Below are 18,490 nucleotides of genomic sequence, written 5' to 3'. Positions count from 1 at the left end.
GCAGGATTATTTGCAGGGGGGTGCACCCATACATTATAGGATATAGTATATTTGCTCCATTTTCGAATTGAATCTGGGGATGAAATTTTAAAAATCATTTAGAGTCAGGAGCAGGAAACTCTTTGTATATATCTCATCAAATTCAAAATGAATTGATTGAAATTTGTTCTGATGTTCTGAAGGGCAAGGGGAAATAATTGAGGAAGTGAATCAGGTATCCGTTTTTTAGGTGTTGGCTGATGAGACTGCTAATATTAGTGGCACAGAACAATTATCGATTGTATTTCGGTATTTGCGTTGTGATCAAGACAATAAAAATCCAATAATAATTTGCGAAGAATTTTTGGGATATGTACCGCTGCAAGAACTGAATGCGGAAGCTATTTCAAAAACTATTATCCACTTCCTAGAAATTGCAGTTTGGATTTAAATTAAAGTGTGTATTTTATACTAAGCCAGGGGGGTGCAAGTGCACCCCCTTGCACCTCCCTGCCGGCGCCAATGGCATCAATTGATATGAAATTTATATAACTTGCCACTGGTAACAAAGTAATTAGGAGTTTAAATTTACATAAGTTTATGACATTGACCCGCGACAACGTCATTAGTGCAAGGAAAATAATACTAAGAACGGAATATAAATAAAACGCACGGTTAAAACATTTAGTATCATTTCACTTGTCAGTTGGTTCATTGTTTTATGTTCGTCTGCAGCCATGTTCTTCAAAATAAGTGTTTTATTATTGATTCCCCATTTGCTTTTAGCAGATTCTAGTTCTGCTAACTTGGGTAGAATTGGCACTAAACCAACATCCTGTCCCTTGAACGAAGTTCCATCAGATTGCATAGAATACTGTCTACCAACTTGTGAGCAACCCAAACAACCTCCCTGTACATATAGCACTTGTCTCGCAGGATGTATGTGTAAAGAAGGATATATTAGAGTAAAAGAGGGAGCAAAGTGTGTACCTATTAAAAGTTGCGTGGAACCAGGTAAAGTGTAAAACTTTGAGATTACTCTTTCATATTTTTTACGTAGGTGAAATAAGTAGAAACTATACAGCACCTTGTAAAGAAAACGAAGAAATACAGGACTGCGTGGCTTGTGAAACCACCTGTCCATATATCGACGATCCTGTATTGTGCTCGTTGTTGTGGTGTCCAAAAGGGTGTGCTTGCAAACACGGTTTTATTAGGAAAAGAGAAGGAGGAGATTGCATTTCTGAAAGCGAATGCAGGCGATTGCACACATAGATTATCTTAGTTTTAACGTTTTTTTTTTGTCAAATAGTAACAAAAACTTGTTTCAATTGCTAAGAAAATATTTTCCTGTAGTATAGAACAATATATCAACATCCTGTAAGATGTTTTAACATCTTTTATTCCGTGGTATTTAGTCTTCGGGTTGTAAATATATGTTGCCCTTTTGATATTAAAAGGTCATGAAGAAAATTTCCGATGCTGTGGCCACTTGACACCAAGTCTAGTACATTATGCAACGAACGTCAACACTTTATAATTAAATCCTTTTGTATCGTTCACTCTTATTAATTCAAAAGAAATTAAAATAAATTCCTAATAAACAAGAAGAAAATCTGCAAAAATTGTAGGAAAGAGAGAGGAAAGACTTAAATATCAAAATGATCCTTTTAAAGGAAAAAAAATGGCCTAAGGTTTAGACAGAGCTTCCCTCACCCCTAGCGTATACATAATAAAGTTATGTCTGAAATCTTAACGTAAAGTATGAATACGTGGGAGTTTTAAAAGATTAACATTTTGCAATTTAATTTTGAAACTGCAAAACCCAATTCTCTGAAATCTTGCAAAGGTTCTAAGTTTACTGTAATCATGGTAAATCGTGAATCCAAATTTATTCGTTTATCCCCTCCCAAAAAATTATTGACGTCATCTCAAAATTATGGCCTAATAAATAACTCCCCTTTGAAATATGCAAAATAATATCATTTTATACTTGTGCTTAATCAATGCACTCATAGTTTTAGAATTACTTATAAGTACAAGTTAATTGAAAAAAACTAATGAGTAAGACAATTTATTTTATAATAACTCACTCCATTTTCCCGAAAATTTGGGAATACAGTACCGTTGTTATTGTATCCAAACTGATATGTCCTTGCAAAAATGTTGATGACGTCATCACAAAATTTGAAAAAACCCACTTAAAATTTGAACATTACATACATGTCTTTATTTTAACTTATCAAGATTATCATAAAAAAATAAAATTCCCAAAGTCAAATGTAATAATTTTTTGAAAAAACTATAACGTATAATTTTAAAACCTTAATTAGTATTAACTGAACCAATAAAAATAACACAGACTTATGCTCATAATTTTTAATAAATAAATTTTATTGGAATTTAATTTGTAAGTCATTATTTAAAAACATCTGTGTAAATACTTAATAATCGTAAATTTGTAATATCTGTTCTATTGATTACCAACCTGATAAAGAAATAAAATAATAATTTTATATTCGTGCGCAGATTTTCATGTGCTGCTGCATTTTTGACCGAATATCCATGCATATTATGCTCACACTTCCCTCATTTTTAGCTTTAGTAATGAGAATAAGTGTGCAAGCAAACAGTGATTGTTTTATAGATACCATAAGATTAAAAAGAGTCGTCTAATCAACCATGGATATTTTATAAGTGTGGTGAGGATACCGTTGTTTTTCTTTAAGTTACCTCTCAGTTTGACGTTTGTATTATCAGTGTAATAAAAAAAATGCTTGAAACAGAACATAAAATTTGTTTATCCAAATTTATTATCCAAAATCATTTAGCAAGAAAACAGTGAACGGTCATACTGTCTAGTGCGATGCACAGATTTTGCCAATACATTTTTTTTTATTTAATTCCATGGCTGACTAGACAACTTTTTTTCGCTTATATGTTATTACAAGCGATCTTAGCTTTCGTGCCTCAGAAATTGCCTAATAAAAAGTGTAACGTTAAATCGCAGATTTTAATAAAATAAATATAGCTCCAGTTTTAGAAAATTTAGAAAAATCAACTACATAATTTAACTTTTCCCTTAGACAAATGTATTTTGCTTAAGAGTATGTGAACGACACCCTCTGTAGATTATATCAGCCACTCTAGACCAAATGTTCGTTATTTCAAAGAAAATAAAATTATTACTTATCATCTTATCAATACACATGTATAATAAGCAAAGTCCTGACCCACTCACTGACAGACTCATCAACGTCAGACCCCAAACCCTTGGACCTAGAAAGCTGGAATTTTGTACAGAACTTCTCTTTATGATGGAGAGAAGGACTAAGGCTGGATTTTTCGAATTCCTCCCCTAAGAGGTTGGCTAAAATAGGGAATGAAAATCTTAAAGTTTGTTCTGTCCTACATTTTCAAAATAAAAACTTGAAATTTCGTATTTAGGCTTCTGGTTACACATTAAATATTTACCTGTTTTAGCGAAAATTGCACCACTGAAGGAGTCAAATAGGGGATGAAAATTTGTGGTCGCGTAATTTTCGAGACAATAAACATGAAGTTGGATTAGTAGGTTTACGTACAGTTAAAAATGAACATTTCCCTGTCCCTACGTTTTTGAAAACTTCACCCCTAAGGAGGTAAAATACTATACTAGATATATGTATGTATGGTACTTTAAAATTATTATTAGTTAACTATACAGAGTGTTGTGTTTTTAAGGCATAACACACAAATTAGTTTTTTAATTAAAACAGCTACATATTGTAATTGCTTAAGCTTTACAAATACAATTTATTTTTGAAATTACGTACCACGTTGCTGCAATTTTCTTGAATTTTTTAGCAATGGAAAGGTGTGCAAAAAAAATTACAGTAGGGTTAGTTTTAAAATCTGCATTATATTTTGTGGAGAGATAAAGAAAGATATCCTGTATTTTTTTACTGCATCTTATTCTATTTTTTATTTTCTTTCTTTCTTGCTGAATATGTTCTATATTTAAAATTGATAGTTACTGTAATTTTTTACTTTTTTAAGACACGTCGACGTGAATGAGAATGATGACAAAAGCTATAGTACAAGGTGTTCAATTTGAAATAACTGAAGGATCGACATTTGAAAATTGTAAAGTTAATTTTTTATAAACGCTCTGTATCTTAAAATTTGATTTTGTTGATACCACAACAAAATACGTACCTTTATTTATAAAGATATATAGGGTATTTCATTAAAAAAAATTATTTGTGTGTTATGCCTGAAAACAGAACACTCTGTATAGTTAAAAATAATTTTACAGTACAGTGCTCAAAGAACCGTACAATTAGGTTTTTGAATTTTTCTTAATGACTTACCCGTATATACCGGGTGTCTGGAAAATGGCGGATTAACTCTTAGGTACGTTATTTACGGGGATTTAGGGAGCCCCAAATAAATAATATCAATAATTTATCTGAATTTCTGACTATAATTCCAAATTCTGTAATTTTTATAATTCACCCAAATCTTAATTCGTTCGAAAGAAAATTATATTCTCTTTCCTAAATTAGAACACAAATACCCTAGCTTGTAGCGAGTACAGTGTTAGCCTTGTATTGTTATAGATCTTGTGCAAACACCAAATAAAGAGGAAAGAGTTAGAGAAACATTTCTATCCACATCAGTAGACACAACTGTTGATAGTGAATAATTCTATTTTCCTATTTAAACTTATGATCTTTTCAGTCTGATTTATCTTATTTTTGTTGCATTACAACCCGAAACAATTTTTAGAATTTTTTTTTTTCATGACATGAAAATTCTGGTGCTAAAAACTGAAACAGTTTAACCCTAAAATTTTGAATTGGATAAAGATTACATAAGAATTGTTTTAATGGTGTTGTACATGGAGGAAGATGAATTTGTAAGTTGCCATTATGGATGATGACTCTGCAATTAGTTTGATATGCAATATTTTAAGATTATTTTCATTTATCAGTTTACTGGTAAACTTGCCATTCTCAAAAAAATTATTAGGACTTTAAACCCACACTAGTTTTAGTTTATGTATATGCAGGGTTGGGCACTATTTGAACTACTTGTAATTGAAATACAGTATTTGAAATACAATTGTATTTTGTAATTTGTATTTCAAATACATGACACAAATGTATTTTGTATTTTGTATTTCAAATACATTTTAACTCGTATTTTTGTATTTTCAATTACTTGAAATACATTTTATCAAACTACGGCGCGCTCATTACAACAGTTTTGCGATCGTGTTAATTCGTGTATGTTCGTATACTTCGAGAAGTAACAGGATATTCTATGGTTGTAACAGAGAACATAGAGAAGCGCCATAGTTTAAATTAAGCATATATCTAATAGTACTATATTGCTAGCTCTTCAGAAATAACATAGAAACGGTGTTCACGGACAGAGAGAGACAGAAGATGTTGTTTTCTGTCTCTAAGAGTACCGAGGGTCTGTGCGCATGTACACAAAATAGAAGCGAAAGTACGAAATGTCAAAACGCATCCAGTCACGCTATCCACTACAAATCAACCAAGTACGAGTGCATGCACAGTACTGTTTAGTACCACAGAAAGACAGAGAGGTCCGATATATTGCTCTACCGTTATGTTTTCGGAATCTTTTGAGGCCAGTTAGCAATATAGTACTATTAGATATATGAAATTAAGTGACGGTTGAGGACTTCGCAATTTATGTTGGCAGCAGTGTTTGGTTCTAACTAGGAATAAAATTAACTAGAAGAAATGTCACAATATTTTTAACGACGTGTTTTACTTTCGACAAATTGACACTAGATGGACATGGAATGTAACAGGGCCAACTTATAAAGTTAGTGAAAGAATTCTGACAGTTAACTTTAAAATTTTTAGGAACGAACTTCTATCAAAATTTTATTTTTGCCACTGTCCTGAACAAAATATATTTTGTATTTTTAAAAGTATTTGAAATACTATTTTGTATTTTGTATTTCAACTACAAGACATAAATGTATTTTGTAATTTGTATTTCAAATACATTAAATTGAAGTATTTTGTATTTTGTATTTCAATTACAGTAGAAAGTGTATTTTGCCCAACCCTGTGTATATGTGACCCGCAACAATGTCGTGCAAAGAAAAAACGCAATATAAACTGAGAATACACTGTTAACAAATTTAGTATCAATTCGCTTGTCAATCTGTTCATGATTTTATTTTCGGCTGCAGCCATGCTCGGCCGAATAAGTTTTTTGTTGTTGATTTCTCATTCCATTTTAACAGATTCCAGATCTTCTAACTTGGGCAGAATTGGTACTAAACCAACATCCTCTCCCTTAAACGAAATTTCATCAGACTGCGTAGAATACTGTCTACCAACTTGTGAGAAACCCAAACAACCCCCCTGTATATATAACACTTGTCAGGGAGGATGTCTATGTAAAGAAGGATATATTAGACTAAAAGAGGGAGGAAAGTGTGTAGCTATTGAAAGCTGTGTGGATCCAGCTGAAATTATTTGAATCTATACAGCGCCTTGTAAAGAAAACGAAGAAATAACGGAATGCCTGGCTTGTGAAGGTACATGTGCACTGATTGACAATCCTGTACAATGCCTATTGTTGTGGTGTCCAAAAGGATGTATTTGTAAACCAGGCTTTATCAGGAGAGAAGAAGGAGGAGACTGCATTTCTGAAAGCGAATGCAGGCGATCGCGGACATAGATTGTTTTGAAGTGTTTTTTTTTCAAATGATATTTTAAAAAAATGTTTCAATTATTAATAAAATATTTTCAAAAGATATTATGATTTTTAGTTACCTACTAGAACAGAATATCAAAATATTGTAAGGAATTTTATTCTCTCCAGCAATTATTTTGTTTTAGAAATCCTTCAGGAACCTGGAGGAAATGCTCAAATATGCACCACTAATTATTTCTTCATTTATACTTACAAATTTAGTCCAACAAAAAGTCATCTTATGCGGCTAGGATAGCCTAAAAATGTTAAGCAAATAGCAATATTCTGTTGCTATTTCTCTTGTGCATACGCATCTAACGTCTGTAGTTAAATAGTTTATTACAATTTAAGCCGTTTCTTAGATCTCCAATGGTATTGAAAGAACTTCGTTTGAGACCCTCAATCAACAACCACCAATATTTCCAACTTTTTTCAGTTGTCGGCTACATCACGAAAACGTAGGTCCCCCATTTGCGTCTCTCTGTGTCTGCCAGTAAACTTTTCAACAAATAATCTGAGAAACTAATGCATCGATTGATATGAAATTTTAAAGCATTTTCAATTTACACATAGTTTGATACAGTTCTCGTTTCTCTCTCCAAATTGAAAGTCATCATCAAATTTATTTTATTCAAAATTTGTTGAATTGTGCATGCTATTTCATCTTTGTTTAATAACGCGCTGTTATTTTTTTTGTAAAGACACATTTTTTAAAATATATCTCCATATTTATTTCTCGTTTATCTTGGAAACCATAAAATTCTTTTCTATCAAAATTTGAGAAAATGTCAACCTTAAATTGGTTTTGCAGTTTCTACGTTAAGCTGTAAAATTTTATAATAAAATTAACACAGAACCACATCACCAGTATATAAAGAAGTATCATTTTATAAAATTTAAATGTTATTTCCTTTACGAAATTTGGAGACGACGTCATCGAATTGTTGATAGGGATGATCAGACACGTTTTGGTTAGAATTTTACCATCTACACGATGTTGCTAAAATACAAATTAAATTTCATTACAACCACTCCAGTGCTTTCGGAGATTATTTATTTGTTATAATTTCCAACAAACGACATACAGACGGAAATGGGGATCAACTTTTTCATACTTTAGTGTTAATAAAACATGGAGAAAACATGTGTTTTATGGATTATCACTATGCAAATGGTTTGGTAAACAATATTTTAAGAGATTATTTTGATTTATCAATTTATTGATAAACTTGGCACTGGCAACAAAGTAATTAGGAGTTTAAATTTACATAAGTTTATGACATTGACCCGCGACAACGTCATTAGTGCAACGAAAATAATACTAAGAACGGAATATAAACAAAAGGCACGGTTAAAAAATTTAGTATCATTTCACTTGTCAGTTCGTTCATTATTTTATGTTCGTCTGCAGCCATGTTCTTCCAAATAAGTGTTTTATTATTGATTCCCCATTTGCTTTTAGCAGATTCCAGTTCTGCTAACTTGAATAGAATTGGCACTAAACCAACATCCTGTCCCTTGAACGAAGTTCCATCAGACTGCATAGAATACTGTCTACCAACTTGTGAGCAACCCAAACAACCTCCCTGTACATATAGCACTTGTTTCGGAGGATGTATGTGTAAAGAAGGATATATTAGAGTAAAAGAGGGAGCAAAGTGTGTACCTATTAAAAGTTGCGTGGAATCAGGTAAAGTGTAAAACTTTGAGATTACTGTTTCATATTTTTTACGTAGGTGAAATAAGTAGAAACTATACAGCACCTTGTAAAGAAAACGAAGAAATACAGGACTGCGTGGCTTGTGAAGCCACCTGTCCATATATCGACGATCGTGTAGCGTGCTCGTTGTTGTGGTGTCCAAAAGCGTGTGCTTGCAAATACGGTTTTATCAGGAAAGAAGAAGGAGGAGATTGTATTTCTGAAAGCGATTGTAGGCTATCGCAGACATAGATTATCTTAGTTTTAACGTTTTTTTTTTGTCAAATAGTAACAAAAACTTGTTTCAATTGTTTAGAAAATATTTTGCTGTAGTATAGAACAATATCTCAACATCCTGTAAGATGTTTTAACATTTTTTATTCCGTGGTATTTAGTCTTCGGGTTGTAAATATATGTTGCCCTTTTGATATCAAAAAGTCATGAAGAAAATTTCCGATGCTGTGGCCACTTGACACCAAGTCAAGTACATTATGCAACGAACGTCAACACTTTATAATTAAATCCTTTCACTCTTATTAATTCAAAAGAAATTATAATAAATTCCTAATAAACAAGAAGAAAATCTGCAAAAATTGTAGGAAAGACTCATTAAATATCAAAATGATCCTTTTAAAGGAAAAAAATGGCCTAAGGTTTAGACAGAGCTTCCCTCACCCCTAAAGTATACATAATAAAGTTATGTCTGAAATCTTAACGTAAAGTATGAATACGTGGGAGTTTTAAAAGATTAACATTTTGCAATTTAATTTTGAAACTGCAAAACCCAATTCTCTGAAATCTTGCAAAGGTTCTAAGTTTACTGTAATCATGGTAAATCGTGAATCCAAATTTATTCGTTTATCCCCTCCCAAAAAATTATTGACGTCATCTCAAAATTATGGCCTAATAAATAACTCCCCTTTGAAATATGCAAAATAATATCATTTTATACTTGTGCTTAATCAATGCACTCATAGTTTTAGAATTACTTATAAGTACAAGTTAATTGAAAAAAACTAATGAGTAAGACAATTTATTTTATAATAACTCACTCCATTTTCCCGAAAATTTGGGAATACAGTACCGTTGTTATTGTATCCAAACTGATATGTCCTTGCAAAAATGTTGATGACGTCATCACAAAATTTGAAAAAACCCACTTAAAACTTGAACATTACATACATGTCTTTATTTTAACTTATCAAGATTATCATAAAAAAATAAAATTCCCAAAGTCAAATGTAATAATTTTTTGAAAAAACTATAACGTATAATTTTAAAACCTTAATTAGTATTAACTGAACCAATAAAAATAACACAGACTTATTCTCATAATGTTTAATAAATAAATTTTATTAGTGTGGTGAGGATACCGTTGTTTTTCTTTAAGTTACCTCTCAGTTTGACGTTTGTATTATCAGTGTAATAAAAAAAATGCTTGAAACAAAATATAAAATTTGTTTATCCAAATTTATTACCCAAAATCATTTCGCAAGAAAACAGTGAACGGTCATACTGTCTAGTGCGATGCACAGATTTTGCCAATACATTTTTTTTATTTAATTCCATGGCTGACTAGACAACGTTTTTTCGATTATATGTTATTACAAGCGATCTTAGCTTTCGTGCCTCAGAAATTGCCTAATAAAAAGTGTAACGTTAAATCGCAAATTTTAATAAAATAAATATAGCTCCTGTTTTAGAAAATTTAGAAAAAGCAACTACATAATTTAACTTTTCCCTTAGACAAATGTATTTTGTTTAAGAGTATGTGAACGACACCCTCTGTAGATTATATCAGCCACTTTAGACCAAATGTTCCTTATTTCAAAGAAAATAAAATTATTACTTATCATCTTATCAATACACATGTAGGTATAATAAGAAAAGTCCTGACCCACTCACTGACAGACTCATCAACGTCAGACCTCAAACGCTTGGACCTAGAAAGCTGGAATTTTGAACAGAAGTTCTCTTTATGATGGAGAGAAGGACTAAGGCTCTATTTTTCGAATTCCTCCCCTAAGAGGTTGGCTAAAATAGGGAATGAAAATCTTAAAGTTTGTTCTGTCCTACATTTTCAAAATAAAAACTTGAAATTTCGTATTTAGGCTTCTGGTTACACATTAAATATTTACCTGTTTTAGCGAAAATTGCACCCCTGAAGGAGTCAAATAGGGGATGAAAATTTGTGGTCGCGTAATTTTCGAGACAATAAACATGAAGTTGGATTAGTAGGTTTACGTATAGTTAAAAATGAACATTTCCCTGTCCCTACGTTTTTGAAAATTTCACCCCTAAGGAGGTAAAATACTATACTAGATATATGTATGTATGGTGCTTTAAAATTATTATTAGTTAACTATACAGAGTGTTGTGTTTTTAAGGCATAACACACAAATTAGTTTTTTAATTAAAACAGCTACATATTGTAATTGCTTAAGCTTTACAACTACAATTTATTTTTGAAATTACGTACCACGTTGCTCCAATTTTCTTGAATTTTTTAGCAATGGAGAGGTGTACAAAAAAAATTACAGTAGGGTTAGTTTTAAAATCTGCATTACATTTTGTGGAGAGATAAAGAAAGATATCCTGTATTTTTTTACTGCATCTTATTTTTTTTTTGTTTTCTTTCTTTCTTGCTGAATATGTTCTATATTTAAAATTGATAGTTGCTGTAATTTTTTACTTTTTTAAGACACATCGACGTGAATTAGAATGATGACAAAAGCTATAGTACAAGGTGTTCAATTTGAAATAACTGAAGGATCGATATTTGAAAATTGTAAAGTTATTTTTTTATAAACACTCTGTATCTTAAAATTTGATTTTGTTGATACCACAACAAAATACGTACCTTTATTTATAAAGATATATAGGGTATTTCATTAAAAAAAATTATTTGTGTGTTATGCCTGAAAACAGAACACTCTGTATAGTTAAAAATAATTTTACAGTACAGTGCTCAAAGAACCGTACAATTAGGTTTTTGAATTTTTCTTAATGACTTACCCGTATATACCGGGTGTCTGGAAAATGGCGGATTAACTCTTAGGTACGTTATTTACGGGGATTTAGGGAGCCCCAAAAAAATAATATCAATAATTTATCTGAATTTCTGACTATAATTCCAAATTATGTAATTTTTATAATTCACCCAAATCTTAATTCGTTCGAAAGAAAATTATATTCTCTTTCCTAAATTCGAACACAAATATCCTAGCTTGTAGCGGGTACAGTGTTAGCCTTGTATTGTTATAGATCTTGTGCAAACACCAAATAAAGAGGAAAGAGATAGAGAAACAATTCTATCCACATCAGTAGACACAACTGTTGATAGTGAATAATTCTATTTTCCTATTTAAACTTATGATCTTTTCAGTCTGATTTATCTTATTTTTGATGCATTACAACCCGAAACAATATTTAGAATTTTTTGCAGCTTTTCATGACATGAAAATTCTGGTGCTAAAAATTGAAACAGTTTAACCCTAAAATTTTGAATTGGATAAAGATTACATAAGAATTGTTTTAATGGTGTTGTACATGGAGGAAGAAAAATTTGTAAGTTGCCATTATGGATGATGACTCTGCAATTAGTTTGATATGCAATATTTTAAGATTATTTTCATTTATCAGTTTACTGGTAAACTTGCCATTCTCAAAAAAATTATTAGGACTTTAAACCCACACTAGTTTTAGTTTATGTATATGTGACCCGCAACAATGTCGTGCAAAGAAAAAAAGCAATATAAACTGAGAATACACTGTTAACAAATTTAGTATCAATTCGCTTGTCAATCTGTTCATGATTTTATTGTCGGCTGCAGCCATGCTCGTCCGAATAAGTTTTTTGTTGTTGATTTCCCATTCCATTTTAACAGATTCCAGATCTTCTAACTTGGACAGAATTGGTACTAAACCAACATCCTGTCCCTTGAACGAGGTTCCATCAGACTGCCTAGAATACTGTCTACCAACTTGTGAGAAACCCAAACAACCCCCCTGTATATATAATACTTGTCAGGGAGGATGTCTATGTAAAGAAGGATATATTAGACTAAAAGAGGGAGGAAAGTGGGCAGCTATTGAATGCTGTGTGGATTCAGCTGAAATAAGTCGAAACTATACAGCGCCTTGTAAAAAAACGAAGAAATAACGGAATGCCTGGCTTGTGAAGGTACATGTGCACTGATTGACAATCCTGTACAATGCCTATTGTTGTGGTGTCCAAAAGGATGTATTTGTAAACCAGGCTTTATCAGGAGAGAAGAAGGAGGAGACTGCATTTCTGAAAGCGAATGCAGGCGATCGCGGACATAGATTGTTTTGAAGTGTTTTTTTTTTTTCAAATGATATTTTAAAAAAGTGTTTCAATTATTAATAAAATAATTTCGAAAGATATTATGATTTTTAGTTACCTACTAGAACAGAATATCAAAATATTGTAAGAAATTTTATTCTCTCCAGCAATTATTTTGTTTTAGAAATCCTTCAGGAACCTGGAGGACATGCTCAAATATGCATCACTAATTATTTCTTCATTTATACTTACAAATTTAGTCCAACAAAAAGTCATCTTATGCGGCTAGGATAGCCTAAAAATGCTAAGCAAATAGCAATATTCTGTTGCTATTTCTCTTGTGCATACGCATCTAACGTCTGTAGTTAAATAGCTGATTACAATTTAAGTCGTTTCTTAGATCTCCAATTGTATTGAAAGAACTTCGTTTGAGACCCTCAATCAACAATCACCAATATTTCAAACTTTTTTCAGTTGTCGGCTACATCACGAAAACGTAGGCCTCCCATTTGCGTCTCTCTGTGTGTATCAGTAAACTTTTCAACAAATAATAATCTGAGAAACTAATGCATCAATTGATATGAAATTTTAAATCATTTTCAATTTACACATAGTTTGATAGAACGTTTGTTTCTCTCTCCAAATGAAAAGTCATCATAAAATTTATTTTATTCAAAATTTGTTGAATTCTTCATGCTATTTCATCTTTGTTTAATAACACGCTGGTATTTTTTTTGTAAAGACACATTTTTTAAAATATATCTCCATATTTATTTCTCGTTTATCTTGGAAACGATAAAATTCTTTTCTATCAATATTTGAGAAAATGTAAACCTTAAACTGTTTGCAAGATTTCAGATCATTTGGTTTTGCAGTTTCTAAGTTAAACTGTAAAATTTTATAATAAAATTAACACAGAACCATACATCGCGAGTATATAAAGAAGTATCATTTTATAAAATTTAAATGTTATTTCCTTTACGAAATTTAGAGACGACGTCATCGAATTGTTGATAAGGATGATCAGACACGTTTTGGTTAGAATTTTACTAAATGTTGCTAAAATACATATTAAATTTCATTACAATCACTCCAGTAGTTTCGGAGATTATTTATTTGTTGTAATTTCTAACAAAGGACATACAGACGGAAATGGGGATCAACTTTTTCATACTTTAGAGGGAATAAAACATGTGGTTTATGGATTATCACTAACATGGTTTGGTAAACAATATTTTAAAAGATTATTTTGATTTATCAATTTATTGATAAACTTGCCACTGGCAACAAACTAATTAGGAGTTTAAATTTACATAAGTTTATGACATTGACCCGCGACAACGTCATTAGTGCAAGGAAAATAATACTAAGGACGGAATATAAACAAAAGGCAGGGTTAAAAAATTTAGTATCATTTCACTTGTCAGTTGGTTCATTATTTTATGTTCGTCTGCAGCCATGTTCTTCCAAATAAGTGTTTTATTATTGATTCCCCATTTGCTTTTAGCAGATTCCAGTTCTGCTAACTTGAGTAGAATTGGCACTAAACCAACATCCTGTCCCTTGAACGAAGTTCCATCAGACTGCATAGAATACTGTCTACCAACTTGTGAGCAACCCAAACAACCTCCCTGTACATATACCACTTGTTTCGGAGGATGTATGTGTAAAGAAGGATATATTAGAGTAAAAGAGGGAGCAAAGTGTGTACCTATTAAAAGTTGCGTGGAACCAGGTAAAGTGTAAAACTTTGAAATTACTCTTTCATATTTTTTACGTAGGTGAAATAAGTAGAAACTATACAGCACCTTGCAAAGAAAACGAAGAAATCCAGGAGTGCGTGGCTTGTGAAGCCACCTGTGCATATATCGACGATCCTGTAGCGTGCTTGTTGTTGTGGTGTCCAAAAGCATGCGCTTGCAAATCAGGTTTTATCAGGAAAGAAGATGGAGGAGATTGCATTTCTGAAAGCGAATGCAGGCGATCTCAAACATAGATTAATTATCTTAGTTTTAACGGTTTTTTTTTCAAATATTTAGTAACAAAATTTGTTTCAGTTGTTAATATAGAACATTATATCAAAATCCTGTAAAATATTTTAACATTTTTTATTCCGTGGTATTTAGTCTTCGGGTTGTAAATACATATATGTTGCCCTTTTGATATGAAAAAATCATGAAGAAAATTTCCGATGCTGTGGCCACTTGACACCAAGTCAAGTACATTAGGCAACGAACGTCAAACTTTATAATTCAATCCTTTTGTATCGTTCACTCTTATTAATTCAAAAGAAATTATAATAAATTCCTAATAAACAAGAAGAAAATCTGCAAAAATTGTAGCAAAGATTCATTCAATATCAAACTGATCCTTTTAAAGGAAAAAAATGGCCTAAGGTTTAGACAGAGCTTCCCTCACCCCTAACGTATACATAATAAAGTTATGTCTGAAATCTTAACGTCAAGTATGAATACGTGGGAGTTTTAAAAGATCAACATTTTGCAATTTAATATTGAAACTGCAAAACCCAATTCTCTGAAATCTTGCAAAGGTTCTAAGTTTACTGTAATCATGGTAAATCGTTAATCCAAATTTATTCGTTTATCCCTTCCCAAAAAATTATTGACATCTCAAAATTATGGCGTAATAACTCCCCTTTGAAATGTGCAAAATATTATGACTTTATACTTATGGTTAATCAATGCACTCATACTTTCAGAATTACTTATACAAGTTAATTAAAAAAAAACTAATGAGTGAGGCAATTTATTTTATTAATTAAATCCAGAATGACCCACTCCATTTTCCCAAAAATTTGGGAATACAGTACTGTTGTTATTGTATCCAAACTGATATGCCCTTGCAAAAATATTGATGACGTCATCACAAAATTTGAAAAAACTCACTTAAAACTTGAATATTACATACATGTCTTTATTTTAACTTATCAAGATTATCATAAAAAAATAAAATTCCCAAAGTCAAATGTAATAACTTTTTGAAAAAACCTATAACGTATAATTTTAAAACCATAATTAGTATTAACTGAACCAATAAAAATAACACAGACTTATTCTCATAATTTTTAATAAATAAATTTTGTTGGAATTTAATTTGTAAGTCATTATTTAAAAATATCTGTGTAAATACTTAATAACCGTAAATTTGTAATATCTGTTCTATTGATTACCAACCTGATGAAGAAATAAAATAATAATTTTGTATTCGTGCGCAGATTTTCATGTGCTGCTGCATTTTTGACCGAATATCCATGCATATTATGCTCACACTTCCCTCATTTTTAGCTTTAGTAATGAGAATAAGTGCCCAAGCAAACAGTGATTGTTTTATAGATACCATAAGATTAAAAAGAGTCGTCAAATCAACCATGGATATTTTTTAAGTGTGGTGAGGATACCGTTGTTTTTCTTTAAGTTACCTCTCAGTTTGACGTTTGTATTGTCAGTGTAATAAAAAACAATGCTTGAAACAGAACATAAAATTTGTTTATCCAAATTTATTACCAAAAATCATTTAGCAAGAAAACAGTGAACGGTCATACTGTTTAGTGCGATGCACAGATTTTGCCAATACATTTTTTTTATTTAATTCCATGGCTGACTAGACAACTTTTTTTCGATTATATGTTATTACAAGCGATCTTAGCTTTCGTGCCTCAGAAATTGCCTAATAAAAAGTGTAACGTTAAATCGCAAATTTTAATAAAATAAATATAGCTCCAGTTTTAGAAAATTTAGAAAAAGCAACTACATAATTTAACTTTTCCCTTAGACAAATGTATTTTGTTTAAGAGTATGTGAACGACACCCTCTGTGGATTATATCAGCCACTTTAGACCAAATGTTCGTTATTTCAAAGAAAATAAAATTATTACTTATCATCTTATCAATACACATGTATAATAAGAAAAGTCCTGACCCACTCACTGACAGACTCATCAACGTCAGACCCCAAACCCTTGGACCTAGAAAGCTGGAATTTTGTACAGAAGTTCTCTTTATGATATAGAGAAAGACTAAGGCTGGATTTTTCGAATTCCTCCTCTAAGATGTTGGCTAAAATAGGGAATGAAAATCTTAAAGTTTGTTCTATCCTACATTTTCAAAATAAAAACTTGAAATTTCGTATTTAGGCTTCTGGTTACACATTAAATATTTACCTGTTTTAGCGAAAATTGCACCCCCGAAGGAGTCAAATAGGGGATGAAAATTTGTGGTCGCGTAATTTTCGAGACAATAAACATGAAGTTGGATTAGTAGGTTTACGTATAGTTAAAAATTAACATTTCCCTGTCCCTACGTTTTTGAAAACTTCACCCCTAAGGAGGTAAAATACTATACTAGATATATGTATGTATGGTACTTTAAAATTATTATTAGTTAACTATACAGAGTGTTGTGTTTTTAAGGCATAACACACAAATTAGTTTTTTAATTAAAACAGCTACATATTGTAATTGCTTAAGCTTTACAACTACAATTTATTTTTAAATTACGTACCACGTTGCAGCAATTTTCTTGAATTTTTTAGCAATGGAGAGGTGTACAAAAAAAATTACAGTAGGGTTAGTTTTAAAATCTGCATTACATTTTGTGGAGAGATAAAGAAAGATATCCTGTATTTTTTTACTGCATCTTATTCTATTTTTTGTTTTCTTCCTTTCTTGCTGAATATGTTCTATATTTAAAATTGATAGTTACTGTAATTTTTTACTTTTTTAAGACACATCGACGTGAATGAGAATGATGACAAAAGCTATAGTACAAGGTGTTCAATTTGAAATAACTGAAGGATCGATATTTGAAAATTGTAAAGTTAATTTTTTATAAACACTCTGTGTCTTAAAATTTGATTTAGTTGATACCACAACAAAATACGTATCTTTATTTATAAAAATATATAGGGTATTTCATTAAAAAAAAATATTTTTGTGTTATGCCTTAAAAACAGAACACTCTGTATTATTAAAAATAATTTTAGAGTACAGTCCTCAAAGAACCGTACAATTAGGTTTTTGAATTTTTCTTAATGACTTACCCGTATATACCGGGTGTCTGGAAAATGGTGGATTAACTCTTAGGTACGGTATTTACAGGGATTTAGGGAGCCCCAAAAAAATAATATCATTAATTTACCTGAATTTCTGACTATAATTCCAAATTATGTAATTTTTATAATTCACCCAAATCTTAATTCGTTCGAAAGAAAATTATATTCTCTTTCCTAAATTAGAACACAAATATCCTAGCTTGTAGCGGGTACAGTGTTAGCCTCGTATTGTTATAGATCTTGTGCAAATACCAAATAAGGGGGAAAGAGTTAGAGAAACATTTCTATCCATATCAGTAGACACAACTGTTGATAGTGAACAATTCTATTTTCCTATTTAAACTTATGATCTTTTCAGTCTGATTTATCTTATTTTTGTTGCATTACAACCCGAAACAATTTTTAAATTTTTTTCCAGCTTTTCATGACATGAAAATTCTGGTGCTAAAAATTGAAACAGTTTAACCCTAAAATTTTGAATTGGATAAAGATTACATAAGAATTGTTTTAATGGTGTTGTACATGGAGGAAGAAAAATTTGTAAGTTGCCATTATGGATGATGACTCTGCAATTAGTTTGATATGCAATATTTTAAGATTATTTTCATTTATCAGTTTACTGGTAAACTTGCCATTCTCAAAAAAATTATTAGGACTTTAAACCCACACTAGTTTTAGTTTATGTATATGTGACCCGCAACAATGTCGTG

At 31.1% G+C, this 18,490-nt stretch overlaps 3 protein-coding genes and 1 long non-coding RNA gene across 10 annotated transcripts in view; 3 read left to right on the top strand and 1 right to left on the bottom strand.

The window, feature by feature from the left end:
• LOC135137645 (neuroglobin-like) overlaps positions 1-18,490 on the bottom strand; it is a 316,194-nt gene that overhangs the window by 183,577 nt on the left and 114,127 nt on the right. The gene's annotated exons all lie outside the window — the stretch shown is intronic.
• LOC135137654 (uncharacterized) lies at positions 582-1,369 on the top strand. The gene is made up of 2 exons (XR_010281893.1): positions 582-993; positions 1,040-1,369. It is a non-coding gene; the product is annotated as an uncharacterized LOC135137654 (long non-coding RNA).
• Positions 8,063-9,513, top strand: LOC135137648 (zonadhesin-like). The gene is made up of 2 exons (XM_064067368.1): positions 8,063-8,395; positions 8,442-9,513. Exons 1-2 carry the CDS (start codon positions 8,119-8,121, stop codon positions 8,654-8,656), a joined length of 492 nt encoding a protein of 163 aa, XP_063923438.1. The 5' UTR covers positions 8,063-8,118; the 3' UTR covers positions 8,657-9,513.
• Positions 14,109-14,806, top strand: LOC135137649 (serine protease inhibitor swm-1-like). Its single transcript, XM_064067369.1, has 2 exons — positions 14,109-14,445; positions 14,492-14,806. Exons 1-2 carry the CDS (start codon positions 14,169-14,171, stop codon positions 14,704-14,706), a joined length of 492 nt encoding a protein of 163 aa, XP_063923439.1. The 5' UTR covers positions 14,109-14,168; the 3' UTR covers positions 14,707-14,806.

This window comes from Zophobas morio, unplaced genomic scaffold (assembly GCF_036711695.1).
Source record: "Zophobas morio isolate AGI-343-1 ecotype UQ-CSIRO unplaced genomic scaffold, CSIRO_AGI_Zmor_V1 ptg000029l, whole genome shotgun sequence".
NCBI lineage: Eukaryota > Metazoa > Arthropoda > Insecta > Coleoptera > Tenebrionidae > Zophobas > Zophobas morio.
Note: the sequence above shows the minus strand (reverse complement) of the source record. Positions and strands in the feature narration are given on the sequence as shown.

What these genes read in the sequence shown, in the direction of transcription:
- LOC135137648 (XM_064067368.1), top strand. Translation starts at nt 8,119, where the DNA reads ATGTTCTTCCAAATAAGTGTTTTATTATTGATTCCCCATTTGCTTTTA. An exon ending in TAAAAGTTGCGTGGAATCAG is followed by an intron (nt 8,396 to 8,441) that starts GTAAAGTGTAAA and finishes TTTTTTACGTAG; the next exon opens with GTGAAATAAGTAGAAACTAT.
- LOC135137649 (XM_064067369.1), top strand. Translation starts at nt 14,169, where the DNA reads ATGTTCTTCCAAATAAGTGTTTTATTATTGATTCCCCATTTGCTTTTA. An exon ending in TAAAAGTTGCGTGGAACCAG is followed by an intron (nt 14,446 to 14,491) that starts GTAAAGTGTAAA and finishes TTTTTTACGTAG; the next exon opens with GTGAAATAAGTAGAAACTAT.